Below are 25921 nucleotides of genomic sequence, written 5' to 3' on the forward strand. Positions count from 1 at the left end.
CACAACATTAGTCACAATAGCCAAAAAGTGGAAACAACACAAGTATCCACCAACAGATGAACGAATAAACAAAATATACTCTAAACATACATTGGAATATTATTTAGCCATAAACAGGAATGAAATTCTGATACATGGTACAACATGGATGAACCTTGAAAACATTACAGTAAGTGAATTAAGCAGACAAAAAATGACAAATATCATATGATTCCACTTACATGAGTTATCTAGAATAGGCAAATACAGACAGACAGAATAGGGGTTTCCAGGAACTGGGGGATAAGGGGAGTGTTTTTGCTTAATGGGTATAGAGTTTCTGTTTGGGTTGATGAAAATGTTCTGGAAATAGATACTAGTGATGGTTACACATCAAGAATGTACTTAATGCCCCTAAATTGTACACTGTAAAATGGATAAAATGGTAAATTTTATGTTGTTTATATTTTAAACATAATTGTTTAAAATTTTAATTATACATAGTGATTTAGGTATGTAAATTATACATAGTGGTTTAGGTACATAAGTAAAGATGGAAGGGAATATGAAGACATGAAAAATTACTAAATTATCATGTGATTATATTATTTTGAGTAGAAATAAAGTTCAAATAAAAGTTTCATTTTTAGCTAAAGAATAGTTATGTTGATTAATAATTTTTAAAACCTTCGAATTTATACAGGAAGAGCTTTTCAGAGTAATTCATATAAGGGAGAGTTGGTGTACTGTATCTGTGCTAGAACATTTTGAACAATTTTAGTTTCTTATAAAATTGCCTAGATTTTAATGAAATCTGTTTTTCTTTAGCTTGACAGGGCCAATTCTCTGTTAAACCAGACTCAACAACCTTACAGGTATCTCATTGAATCAGTGCGTCAGAGAGATTCTAAGATTGATTCACTGAAGGAGTGTATTACCCAACTTGAGAAAGACGTCAGGTAAACCATCTACAAATCTTTTATTTGAGTAATAAAGGCATTGTAAGCACAATACTGCTATAGACGAATTCAGGTTGGAAATTGTGAAGAAAAAATTGAAATAACGAAGGGGGTCTTAAATGTAATGAGTTCAATTTCTCTTAGAAAAACTAAGTCACATCACATTAAGGTGTTCACAAACAGATAAAATATACACATTTACTTAGATTCATGTTGACTTTACCAAGGAATTTTTAGGCTTTTCTTCCACTGACCCAGGTAAACCATGAATTACCTCGAAGTAAATAAATTCCTTTCACTTCCTTAGATTGAAATTGTTTTCTTACATGACACCTTATCCAAAAGACTTGCTCCGCCGAATAATCATTCAAATTCTTTACCTGTTCATCTATATGATCATTTTAGTCTTTTTAAATAACAGTAGAAGAATGATTCTATATGAAGAAAGAGGTTTTAATTCATGGATGCTTAGTTAGTTGGCTTGGTATTAGATTTTAAGATTATTTAGAATAAGTAATTAGATAAATTATCAACCAATTTATAAAGGTAGAAGCAAAGAATTAGATGGGAGAGAAAATTCTTAAATTAAGGAATTAGAAAAGGTAGTTTATTGAAAAATATAGTTATTGGAGAAGATAGCTATTAAATTCAGGTTTCCTAAGATATACAACCAAAAATATAAAACTGCTGGTAATTAACTCCAAACTGTGAGTGTTCTTTTTGATAAATTAGAGTAGTTATCTTTTCCTCTCGTTTCTACCCCACCAAAATAATTGGTCCAAAACTTTATTCCTGATCAGAATTTTTTGACAATATAATAAAGTAAGTAATTTTAAATCACATTTATGTGTTAAATGTCAACATAAATAACAATTTATTTGTAGATTAATTTTAAAGTTAAAATTAATATTTAGAATATTCATAACCAGCATTAATTAATCAATTCAGTGAATTAATTAAACAGTTCTATAAATAGCTGTTGGGAGCAATAGAAATTATGTGTCATCATTCACTGGAGACTTGGTTGTCTTAAGGAAATTGAGGAAAGAACCCCAAAGAGAACCTTTTCTTTCCATATTATATATTTGATATATTTGAAATTTTGTATAGTGTTTTGTCTTACCTTTGTAATCTTGGAGCAGGGATATATAAAAGGCCTGTGGAAAAAATTACCTCTTTCACGGTTACCTTCAAGTAAGTTTATTTGAATATTTATTTTACTAAGAACTAGGAAAGCTGAAAATGTTTAATATAGAGAAAAATAATAGCCAGCTACAGGAGAAAATTGTAATGATGAACAAATTCAGCCCTAGAGAAATTTAGCAACTTGTCATCTAAAAACATATTAGTTTTGTGATAGGGCCAAAATTTGAATCCAGATCTGTCTGCTTTCTAATTCCATACTCTTAACCATTATGTTATACTGCCTCCCTATGTTCTAATCTGAATAAGGGATAATTTTTCTTTAACTAATGTAATTAACGAAGAGAAGCAAAAAAAAAATAAAGTGTAGAATAGTGGTTAAAAGGAAGTCTTTTAATGAGTTGATAATTGTTGAGGCTGGGTGACAGATACCTTGTTATAGTTTCTCTCTTGAAATATTTCATAATAAAAAAATAATTCCCTATCTGTATTGTCCAATATGGTAGCTGCTAGCTACATGTGGGTATTGGGCATCTGAAATATGGTTAGTGTTACTGAGGAACTAAAATTTTAATTTTATTTGAATTAAATTAATGTTAATTTTCATTGCCACTTGTGGCTAGCTAATAGCTATGGTATTGGACCCTATAGCCAATTTTCTCATCTGTGAAATGAGAGTGGCACCAACAGCACCTAATTCACATGGTTATTCAGAGGATTAAATGATATAACCTTTGTAATATATATAGCACTATTTCTATACATTGTTAAAAATGCTTTTTAAATGTTTGCTATTATTAGTATTGTCTTATATTTAACACATTTTATGTTGAAAATTATCTTTGAAGTGAGAAATAACATTTCTCAAAATATGCTGAATTTTGACAAAAATTAGGACTCCCTTAATTACAGCAACAGTAATCACAAGAACTATGCCAATTATGGAATTAAACAAAAAAAATATATTTTGTGTGCTAAACATCTGAAGGCTTTAAAGCTGTCTGTGTCTCATATATTTATTGTATACTATTTTAGTAGATTCTGAACTAATATTTCACAGGATATGAAGTCTTGCTCTTCATTGAAGCAACTATCTTCTAATGTGGAAAGTTAAGGTGCTTTCAGTATTTTAATTATGGCTTGTGAGATGCTGTAGCTGTACCCTGATGACGTGAATGAAAGGATGTGATGCCATACAATACAATCAACAAGTCAGATACAACAGGTTAGATCACATTTCTATCTACCATCACCCTGACTCTGAGCCAACGGCATTTCAAATAGAGTAGAATTATCCTGGGCTTTGACTACATGTCAGCCTGATTTCTCTTCTCATGGTAAATGTGTCTGTAAAATATAGATATTAATGTGAACTTCAAGGGGTAGTTGTGAAAATTAAATGAAGTAACATAACTAAAAAGCTTCCGTCACACAAGAGAAGCTCAGTAAATGTTACCTCCCTTCCTTTTGTCCTTCATTAATTCGAAATTTAAACATTCGATGATCCATCCAAAAAGATGACTAAGTGATTATGTTCCTTGATAATTCCTGTTTCTTTTTGCTGGGTGTGGATTTTAATTGTAAAGAATACTTAACATTAACTGATTAATTTGTAAATGTTTCTCTAGCTTATACAATAAAAGCTCTTTAAAGAACTGAATATAAATTTTATCATTTTCTTACAAAATAAAACAATATCACTATATCACACCCACAACTTACCAATTTAGCCATCGATACAATTTATTCAATGCCTAGAAAGATTAGCACAAACATGCACTAAAATGAAATTGTGATAAACATGTTAAAAGCTAACATTTGAGATATCACTACTAACTGTCATTAAAGTAATACTCTGTTCTAAAAGTAGTACTTTTAACTCTCCTCCACCAATCCACAAGAGACAATCTGGGTTATGTTGTTTGATCTATAGTTCAGGACCAAAGGAAGCATGGAAAGAGAATAATTAGCATAAGTTTTCTTTCTCTGTTTTCAGTTCTCCATTTATCGTTAACTAGTCATTTAGGAGGAAAAGACTACTTAGGCGCTTATAAGGCTAGGCCAGAGTATATTGATCCAGGAAGTTAAAGAACAATATATCAGGAATATGTTTTCATATAGCAGGTGAAACAGAGCCATAAACATGAATTTCTGAGTAATAATTAACAGTGAATTGAACAATTATGGGTGTAATATACCATTCACGGTAGACGTGCTTATAAGGAGATTTGTTTTGTAGTTGCTTTATGAGTCACGCATAGAAGCTTTGTATTTTTAAAGGTAAGTTTCCACTGTTATGAAATGTCTTATGGAGACTAAACTTCTATTGAGTAATTACTGTGTGTGGAAGAACACAGAGTATAATAATCATCGTATTCAGTTTTAGAGACCCACGTGTTGAAGGTAGTCTCCCTTGTAATTTAAGAAAAAGAAGGCTAAGACTTTGAAAAGTATATCCAAGTATTGTCTGTAGAGCCAACGTCTTGCAAATAGAACTGAGTTGCTTTGTCAACCAGTTTATCCACTTACCTTTTATTCCATGTTATATGGTTAGTTTTGTTATTTAAATATGGAGTACTTACTTTATTCTGAAAAAATTAAACACTACATATAAAGCATTTCTAATGAATTATTCAGTCAAAATCCTTTAATTACATCAACATTCCGTTCCTATTACACTACACTTTACTTAATGGGTCTATTGGTATTTGAGAGCCTACGTGTGTGTGTCTGTGTATGTGTTTGTGCATGCACACCCATGTATGTACTGCATGTGAGCACATGTTTCCATTCTGTGTGTATTTGGGTACATGTATACAAACATGTATATGTGCATGTATATGAACACATCTGTCCCTTGAATATTCCTATTCGTATTTACTGAACATTTATTTTCACTTTGAAAAATATTTTGGGGACTTCCCTGGTGGCTCAGTGTTTAAGAATCCACCCACCAGTGCAGGGGACACAGGTTCGAGCCCTGGTCCGGGAAGATCCCAGATGCCACAGAGCAACTAAGCCCGCACGCCGCAACTACTGAGCTCACACGCTGCAACTACTGAGCCCACGTGCCACAACTACTGAAGCCTGCACACTCTAGAGCCTGTGCTCTGCAACAAGAGAAGCCACTGCAGTGAGAAGCCCGTGCACTGCAACAAAGAGTAGCCCCTGCCCGCCGCAACTAGAGAAAGCCCACATGCAGCAACAAAGACCAAACACAGCCAAAAAATAATAGAAAAATAAAAGAAAGAAAAAGAGAAAGAAAAATATTTTGTCTTCAGTGTGATCCTAGCTAAAGACAGAATTTTAAAGTTACAGAAACACCTGATCTTTACCATGCTTTGGGAGACTCAAGCAGAACACAGAACTCAGTTTCCTTTTTATCATCTAGTTCGTTTCAACTCCTCAGCTCAGTAGGATCTCTGACGCCTAACTCCAAAAGTCAGTTTGTTTTTATGCTGAGCTGCTTACCTTTATTGACATTTAATTACTGTTTTCCTCTGATGACTGTTTCTCATCTAAATTAGTAAAACGATATAGCATTTTGTAGAGTTTTATGTGCTCAGTGTTTTATGTAATCATTCATTAGATAATTCACATGTCCCTTGGACATACATGAGTATTATTTTCCACTTTTACAGATGTGAAAACAGGTTCAGTGGAGTGGTATGTGTCGTGCTTTATATCACACAGTTGAGTCAGTGGCACAGTTGGAAACAGAAGTCAGAGTTGCATCTAGTCTTTCTTCTCAGAGGACAAACTCTGATGCTTCCTTGGGGAAGTTCTCAATTAGTAGGAAGGAGAAAAATGTACATTTTTTACTCTTAAGTCCTTGGAATTACCAGTGCTTTCAGAAGCACTACTACTATTCACTGAGTTTAAAAAAACTTCTCCCTAATATTTTGAAAATTGGTGGCGTTCTATTTTCTTAAAGTATAACTTAAAACATCTTACCTGTTCAGCAAAACAATTCTCATTAATTTTACCTTTACAGATTTTGTTTTGACATTCAAGGAATTATGTTGCTTCAATTCAGTGTTGCTTTTCTTAATCCTTATAGCACTGGCTGAGTAGACTCATCCCAGTGGCTTTCAAAGAATATTTTATTTAATGTTTCTAAATATTTTTATATGTTGAATAATCAAACTCCGGACAGTATAAGACAGGCCTCAAATATTTATGTTTTAAAATATGAACATGTCCTTACAATTAGGCTTCTCACCCTTTCCTATCAGAAGATAGGTCATTTCAAAGAGAAATTCACAACGCAGACTTAGAAGTTGAAGATTGAACTAAGAATTTGGAGACAAAAATTGTTTCCCCGAGGGCTTCCCTGGTGGCGCAGTGGTTGGGAGTCCGCCTGCCAATGCAGGGAACACGGGTTCGTGCCCCGGTCTGGGAAGATCCCACATGCCATGGAGTGGCTGAGCCCGTGAGCCATGGCCGCTGAGCCTGCGCATCCAGAGCCTGTGCTCCACAACAGGAGAGGCCACGGCGGTGAGAAGCCCACGTACCGCAGAAAAAAAAAAAAAAATTGTTTCCCCAAGTTTACTGTAGATCAAGTATCTGATTCATTTATCTCACTCAGTTATATACCTGGTAATTTAATATGTGATAAATTATAAAATACTGCTTTCAGTTTTAAGGATAAATGTTGTAATTTGACTTTCAGTGTCTCAAATTTTAATATGGTGCCCATACATACTTTCTTTTTACCTTTTATGTAAGTCCCACTTCATCTTTTTACATTTCAGGAGTAACCAGTCATCTTTAAAACACCAATTTTATGCCCCTACTAGGTAGGAACGTATTTTCAGAAAGCATCTCAGTTGCATTGTCAAATAGTTGTGAAAAGAAAAAGTATTCTTATAAAATAGCTAAGCCAATGATTGAATCAAACATTGTAGTCACTGCTCTGATATCTTTATGAACTATAAATTTAATTTTTCTTTAATTCAAACCATCAGATTTAGCCTTTTGCTATTTATTATTTGTTAATTCAATTTATATTAATATGACAACTTTTTAAAACTTGGTGGGGTTTTTTTTTTCCAGCAATTTAAATAAAGAAAAGTCAGCTTTACAGCACATGAAGAATCAAATGGCATTAGATTTGGAACAACTTCTAAATCATCGTGAGGTACTTTTTCCATTTTGTCATAATTTTTACCACCTTAGGCTTTTTCAAAATCATATTGGGTTAAGATTATTGGATCCCAGTAGTCTGTGTTCATTATGAGTTAATTCTTATTCCTGGAATGCTTCTTCTTGATGGTCCCTATTGCCTTGTTCATATCTCTGTCATTGAATTTCCATGTTAATAATTATGTCTTATCCCTTTCTCCCTCTAGACAGTAAATTTCTTTTTTTTTTTTTTTTAATATTTATTTGGCTGCGTCGGGTCTTAGTTGTGGCATGCAGGATCTTTAGTTGTGGTATGCGGGATATTTTAGTTGTGGCATGTGGGATTTTAGTTGCAGCATGTGGGATCTAGTTACGTGACCAGGGGTCAGACCCAGGCTCCTTGCATTGGGAGTGCTGAGTCTTTGCCCCTGGACCACCAGGGAATTCCCTAGATAGTACATTTCTTTAGTGTACCTCTGTCTTATTCATCATTATATGGCCAGTGCCTGGTGTACAATATTTGTATTGAACTTTAAAATTCATAAGTTTTCTTTTAATTTGTCCCTCACAAAAAATATTTTAAAGGTAATAGTATCCCTATTTTATAAAAGAAGAAACTCAGGTTTTGGTGGCTTTCCCAGAGCCAGGTGGTAACTAAGAGATAACCCCAGTTTTTTTTCTCATTTTTATAAGTCAGATTTATTGAGATATGATATACAATAAAATTTACCCTTTCCAGCATGTTTCTATCATTTTTGACTAATACATACAGTTGTGTAACCATCACCACAATTAATATATAAAATCGTTCCATCACCCCAGAAAATTCCCTCTTGACCCCTTTGTAGTGACCCTTTTCCCCAACTCCAGTTGATCTGTTTTCTATCCCTATAGTTCTACACTTTTTCTTTTTTTTTTTTTTTTTTTTGTGGTATGCGGGCCTCTCACTGCCATGGCCTCTCCCACTGCGGAGCACAGGCTCCAGATGCGCAGGCCCAGCGGCCATGGCCCACAGGCCCAGCCGCTCCGCAGCACGTGGGACCCTCCCGGACCGGGGCACGAACCCACGTCCCCTGCATCGGCAGGTGGACTCTCAACCACTGTGCCACCAGGGAAGCCCAGTTTTGCCTTTTTTCAACAAAAGGTATTATCCTTTCACAGAATGTGAAATAGATAAAATTATTAGTCTTTTTTTTTTTTTTTTTTTTTTTTTTGTGTGTGTTACATGGGCCTCTCACTGTTGTGGCCTCTCCCGTCGCAGAGCACAGGCTCCAGACATGCAGGCTCAGTGGCCATGGCTCAAGGGCCCAGCCGCTCCGAGGTATGTGGGATCTTCCAGGACCGGGACACGAACCCGCGTCCCCTGCATCGGCAGGCAGACTCTCAACCACTGCGCCACCAGGGAAGCCCTATTAGTCTTTTTAGTCTCGGTTTTTTCACTTACCATAAAACAGATCAATCTATGTTATTGTAAATATTAGTAATTTGTCCTAATTTTTATTGCTAAGTAGTATTCCATTGTATGGATATACCACAGTTTGTTAATCCATTCACCAGCTGATGGACATTTGAGTTGTTTTCATTTGGGAGTGCCTATAAATAAAGCTGCTGTACACAATTGTGTACGTATTTTTGTGTAAATATAAGTTTCCATTTCTCTTGGTAAATACGAGGAGCAGGACTGCTGGGTCATATGGAAAGTGTTTCATGTTGTAAGAAACTGCCAGACTATTTTCCAAAGTGACTGTAACTTTTGCATTCCCACCAGCAGTGAATGAGAGTTCCAGTTGCTCTGCATCCTCGCCAGCAGTTGGTACCGTTAAGCCTAGTTTTTTAATCCATGAATTTTTTCCACTGTACTATCACTGCCTTGTCTTAGCCATGTTTTTACCGTTTTGCTGTGCTAACAGAGAAAAAATGCTCAAAACAGATCATTGGTTTATGAGTATCCTGAAGACATTGTTTCCTAGTCTGGGAAAGATATATCAGGTATTTGGGAAGAAATTATTGGAAGGAAATTATTGAGAGAGATGAACTAGGGAATATTCCTGGAAGCAGCTCAAAGATGCATATCATCTAGAAATGGTGTCAGGGGAATTGGGTGAAGTGCCCAGAACAGCCAATAGATAACAGTTGAATAAGAATAACTTGATAAATAAAATTTTTTGAAAGTTAAAATCAGGGCTGAGACTAAGGTGAGGGCAGTCAGGCACTGAAGGCACAAAATAGAGGAGGTGACCCCTCTCAGAGGCATGCACAGTGCAGCACTAGCACCTGAGACCTTGCCTCACCCTAGTCAGGACCCTGTGAAAATGATCTAGTATGAATCATTGCTTCAATCAGCTAAATTTTCTTAGTTTCAATTAGTGATTCATAAAGAGACCAAATGAACATTTAAAGTGTTTCATTTTCTTTTTGCACTGGGCAGCTCTTGCTCTAACTTTTTAAGTGGTGTTACTTAGTTCTGGTAAGACTGTTTATGGTAATATGAAATGAGATCCCCACCTCATTTACATAGTTATTCAATATGTGTTACATGAAAAAAGAAAATGAGTGGGATAGTTCTAGGTTGACAATGCTAGGATAGTTGAGGCATGGCCACAGAAGATTTATTTTCTATTCGTGTTAGCTCAAAATTGTTAGCTTAAAACTCCTCTCACGTTGGGAGTTCAATTGTGGTTTTAAGGATTTCCAGGAATGATAAAATCCATCGTGGCCTCTTATTCTATAAACTTCTAGCATTTATACATTCAAAAATCGTTGTGTGTATTTGGAAAGTGTATTAGGTGATTTTTATTCTCTTCTTTAGAGAAAATGTATTAACCTAATAATAAAAAAAAAGTGAAGAGAGGGTGAGTATGGAGAAAAATCGCCTTTTTTAGTTTGCCTTTTCAGACTACAAAGCTCAGCTGAGACGAGTAAACGTATTAGGTTAAAGGATCTGCACAAAAAATACTAACTGAAAGATGTGATCATAAATTGAATTGAGATCTCATATCTGTCCACGTCCGTCTATTCTGAATTCTCCAGGTTTTGTCCCTGTATTCAGTGAAATCTTCGGGAAGCAGAGAGAAGGGGAAAGGGGCAAAATATCTCTCCTAACAAAATTCCTTCCATTAAGGCACAATTGAATGTCATGACCTCTGCCTTTATAGAAGATCGGAATAAAATCTGGTGTCATTTCTCTTTGTTTCGTGAAACTATTTAAGGCAATCTACTAAGTACTTCCATTTATATTACATAATTTAGTCTTTGCTACAGTATGCTGAGATAAATATCATTGTCCCTACTTTTACAGATGAAACTGATGCTGATAAGAGTTAAGTAACTCAACCGTACTTACTGTCGAAACTTTTTTTCTTTTTTTTTCTGAAACAGAAGCTTATGATCTTTCTCCTTAGTCCCATTTAGACAAAAATCTCAGAATGAATTACTGCTTGTGTGAGTTCCAGGAAAATTTTTGCCTCTGTAGATGAAGTTATATCCTTCTGTCTTTTTTTCAGAAAATGAAAACTATGTAATTTAATGTGCTTCCTTTTCGTCTTAGTTGCCAGAAAAGTCAGAGCTGAATATCTTATCCAGGTGTTGTAATCTTTTTTTCTTTTCTTTCACTTTTGATACTTCAGAATAACTCTTTCTTTGTCTTTCAAGTGGAAGGTAATCTTTTTTACCCTTAAATGTCTTCATTTATGCTAAGAGCTTTTAGGTATAAAAATATAAACTATAAATCTTAAATAATTAGGTTTTAAAAAGGTAAAGGAAAAGATTGATAGGATAACATTACCAGGGCTTCAAATTAAACATTCAGTTCTGAGTATACGAAATGTGATTCCTTAGAATGGCTTCTCTCTCGTTGAGCATACCTCTCAAGAGTCTTCTTTAATGGCCTTCATTTTTCATTCATTTTTATCCACTCATATTTGCCTTAATGAAACAAGATTTGCTGAACACCTTTGGAAATTTTAATTCTGCTTTTATTTGTATATATTTCATCATGGGTCCTTAGAATCTAAGCTTTCAAAAGTAGGAGAAGTATCTTTAATCAGCCATGTATCTAATAGATTACTGAGCATAATTTTAAGAAACTGGTATAAAAGTCTTTTTCTGATTTCTTTTGCAGATGTATTAGGGGGAGTGGTAAGAGCCCCACTTAGGAAGCTATTTCAATATTTCATTGAGCAATAGGTGGTATCATGAACTAAACTGGTGATGATGGTGTCCAACAAGAAGGGACCAATTTGAAAACTATTTAGAAAGCAGAATCACTGCGCTTGGTGATTGACTGAACTTAGGGAATGATGAAGAGAGGAGGAATGAGAATTGATGCCCAGGGTTTTGGCTTGTATCCTGGGTTTATGGTGGTGCTACAAAGAACATAGGAGGAGTAGGTTTGGGAAAGAAGAACTCCAGAAAATATCTAAGTGGATATATTCAGTAGAGAGTTAAAAATGTAGGTTCTGGGGCTTCCCTGGTGGCGCAGCGGTTGGGAATCTGCCTGCTAATGCAGGGGACACGGGTTCGAACCCTGGTCTGGGATGATCCCACATGCCGCAGAGCAACTAGGCCCGTGAGCCACAACTACTGAGCCTGCGATTCTGGAGCCTGTGCTCTGCAACAAGCGAGGCCACGACAGTGAGAGGCCCGCGCACCGCAATGAAGAGTGGCCCCCGCTCGCCACAACTAGAGAAAGCCCTTGCACAGAAACGAAGACCCAACACAGCAAAAATAAATTAATTAATTAATAAACTCCTACCCCCGACACCTTCTTTAAAAAAAAACAAAAAACAATGTAGGTTCTGGAGCCCAAGAAAGAGAAGTTATCTGGAGGTAGAGATTTGAGAGTCAACAGCATAAAGGTGGTGCTTTACATGGAAGTAGATTAAATGAACTAGTAAGGGTATATAGCGTGAGAACAGAAAAAGGCCTAGGACAGATTCTTGATGAGCATTAATATTTAAGGGCTGGGCAGAGCAAAAAATGCTTACACAAAGAAGAGTGAGGAGTGACCAGAGAAATGGCAGGTGCATCAGGAAAAGAGTAGACCCACGTGAAGCCAGAAGCATTCAGGAGGGAGGAAGTTGTCAGCAGTGGCTTAGGCTGCCAAGGGACCAAGTCGAACAAAGATGAAAAAGAAAATGGTATTTGGATTTAACAAGATGTTAAAAAAAAAAAGCGGTTTCAGTGGCACTAAAGGCAGATTGCAGTGAACTGATAAATAAGTAGAAGTTGAAAAATAGTAAAAAGAAAACTAGACAACCCTTTGAATAAGAGAATATAAGGTGATCAGGAAGGGAGCATGAGATCAAGGGCCTTTACCTCCCGGAGTTGGAGAGTATCCGGCTTAAAATGGGGATAGGAAGGAACCAAACAGAGAGAGACATTGAAAGTACAAAAGAGAGAGGATGATCAATTGAGCAAAAGTGTTGGGAAAGGAGCAGATCCAGGGCGAAGTGATGGGATTTAACTTTAGACAGGTGGGGCACCTTTTCCATTTTGCAGGGGAGAAATCAAAATTACATTAAAAGTAATAAGTTAGTAGGTTTGGTGGTAAGAATTTAGGGAGTTCCCATCTAATGATTGTTTTCTATTGGGCAAGACACGTGATAGGATCAGAGTTCTGAGGAAAATAGAAGTTTGAAATAGCTATGTAATAAATCAGTGATGTACATTACAGAAACAAATAATTGCCAAGATGAAATGTCATATATTTGTAGTACTGCCATTCTGTGTAATTTTTCTCTAGCAGCTTACACTCAGCATGCTAGGTGTAACTATGGAGAAGGTGGACAGCTGGACTGACCCAGAATTACATATATACTTGTTCAGCTCTCTTATTAAATTCTAAGGCTGGAATTACCCCTATATTCCTTACATCACCTATATTTTGAAATACTGTGGGAAAAGCCAGCAGTCAGACAGGCAAGATGGCTCTGCTACTTCATAGCTATGGATTCTTTTTTTTTGAAGACAATTTTTTAGAGCAGTTTAAAGTTCACAGCAAAATTGAGAGGAAGGTACAGAGATTTCCCATATGCCCCCTACCCCCGCCCCCGATGCACAGCCTCCCCAGAATGTGGACATGTGGTACAAATGATGAACCTACGCCAACATGTCATAATCACTTAAAGCCCACAGTTTAATAGCTATGGATTCTTGAGACAATAATTTAACCCCTCTAAACTCAGTCTTCTCATGTATAAATAAAGGTAATATCTATTTTACAGGGTTATATGAGAATTAAACAATGTAGTACATTCCTGGCATGTGACAGTAACTCAGTAAATGTAGGACCCTTCCCTCTTTTCCTTCCTTTTCAAGAGTCAGTTCAAATGTTATCTATTCTTTGAAGCCCTTCATAACTCAATAAGAAAAACTTATCTTTTTTTTTTACTTCTTTCCCATAACTTTAAAAATACTTGTATTAATATTCCTATCACTATATATCACAATTACGCATCTGTCTTGCCAATAGAGTGCCTAGTTTTCCTTTGTGTATTAGCCTTTAGCACAGTATTTGGTAAGTATTCAACTGAATGTTTGTTAAACTAACTGTGGTCTTTTCCAACCTTCAATAATAATTGTACTAGAAGCTGTCAAATGGAAAGCATTAGAAGCCAGCCTTTAATATATTCACATTCTCTCTCCTCAAAAGTAAATATTTGTGGAATATAAGAAATCTGTTTCTCAAACCTGAGATTCTTCTACCCTTTCACTCACTGCTTCTGCCAATAATCTCTCTCAAGGTCCACAAGCATTTCAGTTAGTATTTAACCAGCATTTAACCAACCACTTCTTACTAAGTGCCTAGCGTGTGCAAGGCCTCACACTTACCTGGTTGGACTAACTCCCATGGTTCCAGATAACTTGCCTTTTATTGCAGTGAATGTCACTTAACAAAAAGAAAACAAACCCTGCAGTTAGCCAGGTTTCTGAAAAGTGAAGTCACAGTATAATTATCATTCTTTTATGGTATGTTTATGTTCCAGGACTCTAACTCCTGTGTTCTTTGTGATTTCTCGGAAAGTTTCAGGGACATTTCAGCATCACAAGTGCCCCTTAGGCAATCCACTTCATAAAGGGTTCAAACAAATTACATATTTCTATATGTGTGTCATTCTTTTTGGTTCATACTTAACTATTTTGAAATTTTCTTAAGAATACCTTTTTACACGATTTTCTTATACACATATATACTTACATTTTACAGTCAGAACAGTCAGTATGACTAAAAAAAACAAAAAGTGTGTGGGTAAGTTAATTTTTCTTTAAATGAAGATGTAATTATTTCTGAGATTCATACATTTCTCATCGTTAGTGGTGCTCTTCAAGTTCAAATTTGTTTTTGATTTCCTAGATGTAAATGTGTATTTTAAAGACAGTTATTATAGTGGAAACCTAAAACACATAAAGTATAAGTCATATTTTCCCTATAAAGTTTTAGAATGTTTATTTTTTCCATATAAGGGTATGTGAATTTAGGTCTGAGGAAATTCAGGGAGTAAACTATTGCAAAAAATACTCATTTGTGAATGTTGAATTTAAATATACTTTAAGTATGACAAAACTAAACCTACTGTATAAAAGTAATAATAATATCTTGAGTTTTTATAACTTCTTCCTACAAAAATGTTTTAAAATTTTTCAGCCCAATTATGTTATACTAAAGTGTCCCAAGAGCTCTATGATGGTCTTATACCCATTTGACAGACGCAGCAACTGAATGTTCCCTCTCCTCAATTTTGAATTGCATAAAAGACACAAATCTTTTTAGATTGTACTGTGTGGACCTCTATGTTTATGTGGACTTATACAAAACTTAGTAGAACTAGGTCAGATTATTTTGATTTCATAAGTATTTTGGCTTCATTTTTAATCCTTTCATCATCAGCTTTAAAATTACAAATATCTCTGTTGTGTCCTGCAAGTAAAATTCTGTCTTGTGTGAAACATTCTATCTCATCATAAAAATACGAATCTGTGTATATATGCTCTTTTAACTTTTTTCACATCACACTTTCACATCTGTTATGTATCATATAGACCTGTCATTTTCTAGTTATTGTTTTTGCTTTTTTTTTTTAAAGAATGAAATGTGTATTTTTCCCACTACATTTTAGAAGTTTGGTATGTTTTCTTTTAAATAGTAAGTACACTTCTCTGACCCTTTTTTATCAGTAAGGAACAAGTAAATGACCTCTTGCTATCATTTCTAACCCTGTGTTTTTATGACTTCTAGAATAGCAGCAGTTTATAACAAACCAAACAATTCTAGGGTATAAGGAAACACACAAAACAAACTGCAAAGCTGTTAAAGTAAGTCTCTGGAAATTGTTGGCCAGGAGGGATTATTAACAATGAAATGAAATGATTATGGTCTTATTTGGCAGTATTTTAATTTAAACTTAACAAATCGATATCCCATATGAAGGAGCTGACACTGAGGGAAGGCAGGGCATACAACACGGAGAAGGTACAGGCACTGGAGTGAGTCACGCTGTGGACACCAGTGGTCAAAATGGAGGATAGAGTCTGGAGTCTGAAACTGATGATGGAAATCAACAAGAACATGCATCAAAAACTATCAGATTATACTGAAGTAGTAAAGGCCAGAAACCAGACAGCAGCTAGATGAATACTGATATAGAAGGGAAAGCCAGGCACCAAGAGGACATGAATACCAGAAGGCAAAGCAGTTAGAAGTCCAAGGTACTATTCAGTAATCAGATGAGTGAAAGGGTCTGCACAAACCAATCAGAACAGAATCAAGGTGCCCACACTTCTGTTTTAAGTCAACAGTCGCAGTAGATTTCAGTTCAGAGGGGCCTCCTTCAGTGTGTTAATGCGAGCTTCCTCTACCTGCCTCGCTGTTGAGGATGACCTTAAGATTATATTCAAATTTAGGAAAGAATGTTGTAGGTGATTAGTTACGTCCCCTAGGCTATGACAGCACAGTTGCGTCTCATTCACCAAACACTTGAGCTCTCAGCTAAGCTTTCAGTGGTAGATAGGGTCTGACTCCAAATATGTTTGTCATCTGAAATGCATTAGAATAAGGAGTAGATAAGCCTTATTTCCCTCTGCTCTGGCCAAGACTCCTTTCTTTATTCTGTCCTAGGCCCAAAACTTTGAATACTAGGAGATAATCAGAGGAAAATAATCAAGATGATAAAAGAATTCTTTTCGGTAGTAAGAGAGATTAATGGATTGGGGGTGTTTTGAGAAGAAAAGACTTAGAGAGATACAAGAAATTCAAAGTAGGCAGAAATAGACTTACGATACATCTCTCCAAAGGCTGAAATTAAAACCTAAGGGTAGACATTATAAGGAGACATGTTTTGTTTGCTTTGTTCAGGTGTTATTGTTGTTGTTCTGCTTTGTTTTGTATAGAGGTTAAATAACTTGAAGGTCCCTTCCAAACCTGAAATTGTGGCTATCAAAGGCCTTGACAGAAGGCATCCGCATTACTGTGTATATAACGTCTAAATAATGACAGCTTTGAACCCATTTGAACCCTGATTTCATTTCTTAATAGCTAATGAATCTGGCTTTTTTTTTTTTTTTAATTTTTGCCCGCATTGCGTCTTCATTGCTGCACCCGGGCTTTCTCTAGTTGCGGCGAGCTGGGGCTGCTCTTCGTTGCAGTGCATGGGCTTCTCACTGCAGTGGGTTCTCTTGTTGCAGAGCACAGGCTCTAGGTGTGCAGGCTTCAGTAGTTGTGGCACGCGGGCTCAGTAGTTGTGGCACACGGACTTAGTTGCTCCACGGCATGTGGGATCTTCCTGGACCAGGGCTCAAACCCGTGTCCCCTGCATTGGCAGGCGGATTCTTAACCACTGTGCCTCCAGGGAAGTCCTTGGCTATATTTCTTAAAAATCTTCTAAACCTCAGTTTCCTTATATTGAAAATTGAAGTCATATCTACCTCTTGGTATTTGGGAGAGGATTAAATTTTTATGTAAAATACTTAGTGCAAAGCCTGGCACATAGTAAGTACTACATGAATGTTAATTTGCTATACAAAATGTTTTGTGTATTGTTTAGAGTATAGTGCCATTGACATTCAAGGTATATTTTTACTTCTTCAAAAATCATACATTGGGGCTTCCCTGGTGGCGCAGTGGTTGAGAGTCCGCCTGCCGATGCAGGGGACACGCGTTCGTGCCCAGGTCCGGGAAGATCCCACATGCCGCAGAGCGGCTAGGCCCGTGAGCCATGGTCGCTGAGCCTGCACATCCGGAACCTGTGCTCCGCAACGGGAGAGGCCACAACAGTGAGAGGCCCGTGTACCGCAAAAAAAAAAAAAAAAAAAAAAAATCATACATTGAACTATGTTAAAAATTTGCTTTGATAATATTAATAATTTAAAATTCTCATTGAGCACTTAGAGTATTGATAGATGACTTTGAAATAAATTTACATTTTCTTTTAAACTATAGTGTTAGATGTGGTAATGATATTGTGGGGTTGTTTTTTTTTTATCTTTATCTGTTAAAAATCTCTACTGAAGCATTTACAAGTGAAATGGTCTGAGGTCTGAAATCTGCTCTAAAATATTTCAAAATAACTAGAAAGGAAGTAGATAAAACAATGTTGACAGAACATTACAGCAGTTCCTCAGATGATTAAGCATAGAGTTACCATATGGCCTAGTGATTCCACAACTAGGTTTATACTCAAGAGAAATGAAAACATGTCTACACAAAAACTTGTGCATGAATGTTAGATGTTAGCAGCATTATTCACAACAACCCAAATGTTCACCAGCTGATGAATGGATAAACAAAACGTGGTATAGCCATACAATGGAATATTACTTAGTCATAAAAAGAAATGAAGTACTGATAGATTTACAGCATCGATGAACCTTGAAAACACTATGCTAGGTAAAAGAAGCTGGTCACAAAAGACCACATATTATATGATTCCATTCATTTGAAATGTCTAGAACAGAGAAATCTACAGAAACAGAAAGTCGATGAGTGCTTGCTTAGGGTTGGGAAGTTGAGGACCAGATGGGATAGAGGAGTGATTCCTAGAGGACTTGGGTGTTTCTTTTTGAGGTGATTAAAAAAGTTTTAAAATTGTGTACTTTAAATGGATGACAATATGGTATGTGAATTGTATCTCAATAAAGCTGTTTGAAAAAAAATGATACTGACAAAATGTTGATAATGATTAAAGTTGGGCAGTAGAAACTGGGGGCTCCCTATGCCATGCTCTCTTCTCTTTGGATCTTTGAAAATTTCCATAATAAAATGTTGTTTAAATACTCTTTTAGATGAAGTTTAAACGTCCAAAATATGGATGTACTTGGTTTAAAACAAGGTTGGTTTCTACCTTGCATTAGCTCAGGTAGGAAAGATGCACAGAATTCTGACTTGACTGCCAGATACATTGTTATTCTTCTAGAAAAGCACTTACATTTAACCTCCAGTGGAGCACATAGTTTGCATTATACTTGTCAGAGCTATTTTCATCAAGAAATGCCATCTATGTGTCCCCTTGCCAACATCTTTGCAGAGTTTACAACTTTCAGCAATTTATTGGCATCAACTATGCAATACTCTTAAGCAGCTGCTCTGCAGTTGAGCTGTTTTAATATGCCACCCTCTATGCAAATAGTTTATATTAAATGGCCAAGATATGTGCTTTCGGATTCAAGAGAGCAATTTATCTCTTTTATAGAGATTGTATAGTAACAGTCATCATCTTCATCACCATCATCATCTGGAAGTTTCATAAGAATGTCCTTAACTCTTCCATTTTGAAGAGTACTGTACTGCAATGTGGTTTTTATTGTTTTGTTTTAAGTTTCAATTGTGTAATCAGATGCGGTTCTACATTTGTTCGTTTTAATGAATGTTTCCTCCATTCTTGAAGTTACTGTAATTGTCTTATGTATTTGATATACTAGAATTATAAGATATATACTATTAGGTTTTTGAAAATCACTATAAAAGCATATCAGAATTAATGAATATTATTATAAATCAGACTGCTATAGAAGAGTGTTTAAAGGTCTCAAACAAGTGGTAAAAGGAAAGAATTTGAGGCATGGCACTTTTGCTGTATTTGAATTTTATAATGAACAAGTAATGCTTCTATAATTTTAAAAAGCAGGAATTAAAAAAATATTTTGACAAATGGCTTTCTAAATTAATGGAACATTTGCCAGGAATAGACTAGGACTGCCAAAACGAAGGGGCCACATATTAGGACACTCCACATTTTGTCATTTTGGACAAGAGAGCCTACTTTCCACCTGAGGACCCTAGAGTGGAGCCTCCTTGACAGATTTTCTTATTCACATATCCAGAGATTGTACTCAACTGTCTCATTCAGATGAATGGCCCATAGCAGCAGAAAGAAAACATTTAGTCTGTTCCTTCATTCATAAATTGGAACACACAACGAAAGACCGTCAGAAACTGGAAGAAAATTAATAGCACAAAAGGGAAAAATCACAATAAACAGAGAAACTGACTCCCTTCTTCAGAGAAAACAAAAATTTCTGTAACAGAAAAGAACTTACAAAGTATTGTAATTAGTTTCTTCGGAAAGATTTGAGGAAGTAGTATTTACAGAAAATAAGCATTATACAGAAAACGTTTCTGGTGTTTTCAAAAATTGCTAAAGTCAAAATCATGAAGTTATTATAAGTAAGTAAAAATGCCAGTAGAAGGATGTCAGGAAAAGCCACTGAACTCTCCTAAAGCTTAGAAAAAGGTAAGAAGACAGAAATTAACAGGGAAAAGCTAAACAAGATCAACAATTCCAGAGAGGAATAAAATACCTGCAAAGAAATAAAGATCAGCTTGGCCTCATAGTTCCTAGAAATTTGACTTTAGAAGATAGAGATGTAACACCATCAAAGTTCTGAAGGGAAGCACAGTACTTTACCCTCTCTCATGAAATTGCTAGATTGTTTCCCATCAAACGACAAAAAGAGAGCAATGCAAGAAATAATGGAACATGCCAAGATGTGCAATAAAAAGAAATTTCAGAATAACAACTGTGCAGCAGTCTTAAAAGAAGTCAGTACAAAACTGATACCAGCAAGCAGTATGATTAAGCCAGATAATCTTAGGTAATATGGAAAAAGACATATACTAGTTCCATCAGTGAGGGAAAAAAAGGCAAGACCTCTTAAGAAGAAGGGGGAAAAATCTCTATGAGAAAGTCAAGGCCCAAGTAGGAATCTAAGTAAATGGCATGATTTTTGAGCGATAGATGCAATGTAAGAAGAAGAATCCAGTTGAACTTGATACCTGAAACATTTTCCTTTGAACATCACAGGTTCCTTTTCTGTGGACCTAATCACACTCTCTGCTCTGCAGTGAACAGTATTTATAAATCATTAAACAGTAGTACAAATAACCCTGCTGACCAATCACAGAAGGACAGTTAGAGAACAGAGAAAAGCAGAACCAAAAGCTAGAGAAATGACATGCGAAAGTCAAGTCCAAACAATAAGAGCAGACTCTTAATAGGAGGTGGAGCCAGCAATCAGGAGGTAGACAAGAGAACATGGTAAGGACCAAGCCAGATTTCAGGATGACTTAATCCTAACAAAGGATCCCATTTTGTAGTGACAAGTTTTTCTAGTTCTTGTATGTTATGTTGGTTTATTTTTGTTTGTCAATTTGCAAATTGGGATTTTTGTGAATCACAAACATTTCATTGTAATAGTAACATCAACTAGGAAAGGACAATTTATGCCAAAAATGTAGGTAAAAGAAATATTAAAATATTTTCATGGTAAGGAAGATTCAGTATCATAAAAGCCAGTTCTAAGTTGTTTTTTTAATTCAACATAAACCCACCCCTATCCCTAAGAACATAGCCCCAAAAAACCCTCAATCATTAAACGTTAAAACAGTGTGACATGGGGCTTCCCTGGTGGCGCAGTGATTGGGAGTCCGCCTGCCGATGCAGGGGACACGGGTTCGTGCCCCCGTCCGGGAGGATCCCACATGCCACGGAGCGGCTGGGCCTGTGAGCCATGGCCGCTGAGCCTGCGCGTCCGGAGCCTGTGCTCCGCGACGGGAGAGGCCACGTCAGTGAGGGGCCCACATACCACAAAAAAAAAATGCATGAATAGACAACTGGAATAGAATTTAAAAGTCCAGAAATAATATACTTATGGAAATTCAGTGTATGATAAAGATAACATCTCAGATCAGAGGAGAAAGTTGTCTCTTTAGTACATGATGTTGTTATTACAGAATAGCCAAGGGGGGAAAAGTGCTGAATCCACACCTTTCACCATAAGCCAGGATAAACTTCAAACAGATCAAAGATCTAAATGTTTGAAAAAAAAAGAAAAAGAAACCATAAAGTAACTTGAGGAAAATGGAAGAAGAAAACATGGAAAGACCATAAAATTAAGGATTGCCATATTCAGCTACATCACAACCAGAAAGTTCTGCATAGGAAAAAAAACAAAACAAAATAAAAAGCATAAACAAAGTCAAATAAAAGATTAAAAGGGAAGAAAAACTGCCGTTCATATTACAGACAAGAGCTAATGTCTGTAACATGTAAAGAGCGCCTCTAAATGTAAAAGAAAATGACCAATCACCCAGCAGAAAAATGAGCCAAGGATATCAACAAAAAAGGAAATACCCTTAAACAAATGAAAAGCTGCCCACCCTTACAGTAGGAGAAATGCAAAATAAACATACCCAAACACTTACCAGACTGGCAAAAATCCAAAAAGGTAACACAGACATACATTTTATCAATTAGGAAACTGAAGCTCATTCAATCAGAGTAGATTGCTTAAGTTTACACAGTTAATAACAGAGTCAGGAATAGATGTGTCTTTGACTTCTAACCTCATACTAAAATATCTCCACTACCTATGCTTGGCTTTCTGTGTGCTCAGTCTGTGGCGGTATCGTGGATACTATTTGATGTTAAAGTGGAATTTTCTTTGTTCAAATTTACAATTGATATAAAAGAGGTCATCTATATGATCAAACATAATAAAACTGAGCAGAATTGTTCTGCATGTTATTTTGGTGTCCACTGTAGCTGTGTATTATCTTAATAGGAATTTTACAGAATTCTGTTGCTTTTTCAGTGTTCTTTACTTAGATTTCAAAAACCCGTGCTAACATTGTATAATACTATCAGATGAACAAAAGTGGTACTGTGACAGCACCCTAAGTTGGGGTGATCCTAGTCTAAATAAAGCAAAAACCTGTGAATTTCCCTTCTGTCTCCTGACCAGCATCAGGGGTGATCTGTTTCCTGTAACTGTTCCTATATGAGCAGCAGGTGAAGCCAAAGAGCAACAAAACTATGGCCTCCTCTTGGGCACTTAGGAGCCAAAGCCCTCTGCCTGGTACCCCACCAACTCCTTCCTTTTCTCCTTCCTCAGCCTTGCTCTCCCTCCCTTCCCTTCTGCCAGGAGGTATGATCCCCTTGACCTTATTTATCTGTAATAGAGTGGTAGGTTGTGTTAGAGGAAATTTTTTCCTATTATTTTATTTTCTCTTCATGCCAAGGCACAAAAGTTACGGCTAGTAAAAAGAGGTTCTTTCAGATAAAAAGTGTTTGTTTTTTTTTTTTTTTTTGATAGGCTGAGAGACCGTCATCTCCCCTCTCCCCTCTACTTATCGTGTGGTAAGTAGAGAAGGAGCTGAAGTCTACCCTAACACAATACATGTTTAACATTAAATCAGTGGTATATACTTCACTAAAGGGAAGCATGTAAATGAAGTAACAATCTCAAAAGCAATGAGTCCTCAAAAGGGTGAAATAAAAGTGTATCAGACTGGCAGTTTCTGAAGGTAGACACATCCTCATGTGCATTGGCCAAGCCAGTCTCTCCTGCAGAAATGAGAAAGTGGATTCTGGCACCGTTTCTTCCAGCTCCTCTCTTGGCCCTGAGGTTTATTAAGACTCTGTGGCTTAAACTCAACAGCTCTGTTTTAAAATACCCACTCAAGCTAGATGGTTCTAAATAGAACTAATGACAGCCAGAAAAAAAAAAAAGGCCTGTAGGAACTTGCTCTGACACAGAGCCGATGTCTATAAACAGATTAGTAGAAGAGAGCAGAACATCTTTCTGTCGCCCTAACTTCTGTGTCTTGGCATGAAGATGCAATAAAAGAATAGGAAAAAATTACCACCAACACAGCCTACCACTGTTGTACAGATAATAAGGTAAAGGAGAGTTCAGTCCGCCCTCTCTCCATATTCTTGTGTTTGATTGAATCAATTTAGTAATTAAGCATAAATATCGACTAGTTAATGTTTGGTGCTAAAGGTTTGACTATGGGGGAAAATAAAAGACAAAAAAGACTTGGAAAAGGGAAGGAGTGGAAATTTTGATCCGGGTTCTTCAAGGAGTTCAGCATAATGAATTCTTAGTTCAAACAACGACTGATACAGCTAACTCAGGTTTTCATTTGTAAAAGAAGAGGGAATAATATGTTTTGTTTTGTTTTTAGTGAAGTATAGTTGATTTTCAATGTTTCAGGTGTAGAGCAAAGTGATTCCGTTTTATATATATATATATCCTTTTTCAGACTCTTTTCCCTTACAGTTTATTACAAGATATTGAAGACAGTTCCCTGTGGTATACAGTCGGTCCTTGTTGTTAATCTATTTTATATATAGTAGTCTGTATCTGTTCATCCCAAATTCCCAATTTATCCCTCCCCACCTCCTTTCCCTTTTGGTAACCTTAAGTTTGTTTTCTATGTCTGTGAGCCTGGGAATAACATGGTTAAAGAAATCCTGAAGCTATATTAAACTTACTGTTTGAACTGCTGATTAATAGGCAAGAAAAAAATTTTTGGACTCTTTTTCCCTTGCATCTTCATGTAAGACTTCAAAAGGAAATGGAATAGTTTAAGAGGTAGAAGAGAAGAAGCTAAGTGCCTAAATGATGTACCTATCAAGCATGTGTAGAGAAACTACAGGGGAAAGTAGCTATGCCCGTGGTTCCCAAATATGTTAGAATCACCTGGGGATCTTTAAAAAATTTCAGAGCCGAGGTCACACCCCAACCCAATTATCTCAGAGTCTCTGAGGGTGGGACACAGGCATCAGTTGTTTCTGAAGCTCCACAGGTGATTACAATGTGCAGAAAAATTGGGGAACCACTAGGCTACAGAATAATAATTTTTTTAATTGAAGTATAGTTGACAATACCATTGTTAGTTTCAAGTGTACAGCAAAGTGAGTCATTTATACATGTTTTTTCAGATTATTTTCCAAGATGATGAATATATTTCTTTATGCTGTTCAGTAAATCCTTGTTGCTTATCTCTTTTATGTATAATAGTATATGTCTGTTAAACCCATGCTCCTAATTTATCCCTACCCCCTTTCCCCTTTGGAATGATATGTTTATCATTTAACGGTATTAATGACTATGAGATTCATGTGCATAATTATTGAATATTAATATGTTGTTTTTTCACAACTTTCCCCATTTATATAGTGTAGTAATTGCTTCAAATGTTTTTTCTACTTCAAGAATAAAAATAAATATTTTAACATCAACATTATGAGTCTGCTTGTTAAAATCATACTTCCATCTTCTATTTTCATACACAACAGGAATTTGCAGCAATGAAACAGATTATCATTAATATGCATAGTAAGCGTTCTGAGGACAACTTGCTTTTTACTAAAATGGAATCCAAAAATGAGACAAGAAAGCAGAAATCAAAGACTTTGAATGTGCCTAGAGAACATGAAGACAATATATTTATACCCAAACCAACACTCTTTGTAAGTACAATAAAAATTAACTTAGAATGTTAGTGTCTCTTATTGTCACTAAATATATTTTACTTAAATTTCTTTCCTCTCATAGTGGTTTCAAACTAACTTTAAAAGGTCTGTATTTATCCTTTTTCTGAATGTATATGTTACCTATCTTAACAGTTGATAGTTGGGGTTTATATTTCTAGTTAACGTATCAGACTTGCCTAGGAATTAGCATTACTCTATTACTGTCCTCCTCCAGTCTCCAGGGACGACTTATAAATGAATCAGAAAGACAGTCTTGATTTGACTGGTTTACAGCATGATCTCTCAGTTTTCAGTAGGATGTAGCTGAGGTCATACCTCTTTTGAAAATTTTTCTCTTGTATATAAAAGGAAGTTTACTGTAGAAAAAAAAGAAAAATACAGATAAGCGTAAAGAAGTTTGTTTGTTTGTTTTTGTTTTGGCCATGCCGTGTGGCTTGCAGGGTCTTAGTCCCAGCCCAGGGATTGCACCCTGGGCCCTCGGCAGTGAAAATGCCAACCAAAATTCCCTGTTTTTGTCATTTTAAAATTTACATAAGAATAAAAGGGATGCAAAATATCACCCGCCCCCTCTTATTTGTAAAATAATATATTTTGCTTTGAGTTTTCTTATAAAGTATAAAACCAACCGTATCAACATAAACTGAAAAACTGAAATGCATTATTAGGTAAAAATATACGTGCCCGGAAATTAGTTGAAGAACAAGAAATTAGAAAAATTTGGATTAAAATAGAAAATAAATTAGGAAATATTGAAAATGATGTTTTAACAAGTAATAAGAATCAAAAGGCAACAGAACCTTATTAAATAGTTCACTTTACTTCAACATGGTTTCCCCTCCATACCTTAATATCTCAGAAGAAACATTTCTACCATCTGAACATAGAGACTCAAAACCAGATTTTCTGTATGATATTCTGATTCAGTAAGTCCCCAGAATCTTA

General features: G+C 35.9%; 1 protein-coding gene across 3 annotated transcripts in view; it reads left to right on the plus strand.

The window, feature by feature from the left end:
• Positions 1–25921, plus strand: part of PIBF1 (progesterone immunomodulatory binding factor 1) — a 202632-nt gene that overhangs the window by 160610 nt on the left and 16101 nt on the right. For 2 of the 3 annotated variants that reach the window (XM_060079826.1, XM_060079825.1), the window contains exons 15-17: positions 808–938; positions 7137–7221; positions 24782–24955. In XM_060079826.1, the coding sequence (XP_059935809.1) occupies positions 808–938; positions 7137–7221; positions 24782–24955 (390 nt within the window). Of the gene's footprint in view, positions 1–807; positions 939–7136; positions 7222–24781; positions 24956–25921 lie in introns of those variants that run through there. The other variant, XM_060079827.1, reaches the window with a different exon arrangement.

This window comes from Mesoplodon densirostris, chromosome 17, assembly GCF_025265405.1.
Source record: "Mesoplodon densirostris isolate mMesDen1 chromosome 17, mMesDen1 primary haplotype, whole genome shotgun sequence".
In the NCBI taxonomy this organism is placed as follows: domain Eukaryota; kingdom Metazoa; phylum Chordata; class Mammalia; order Artiodactyla; family Ziphiidae; genus Mesoplodon; species Mesoplodon densirostris.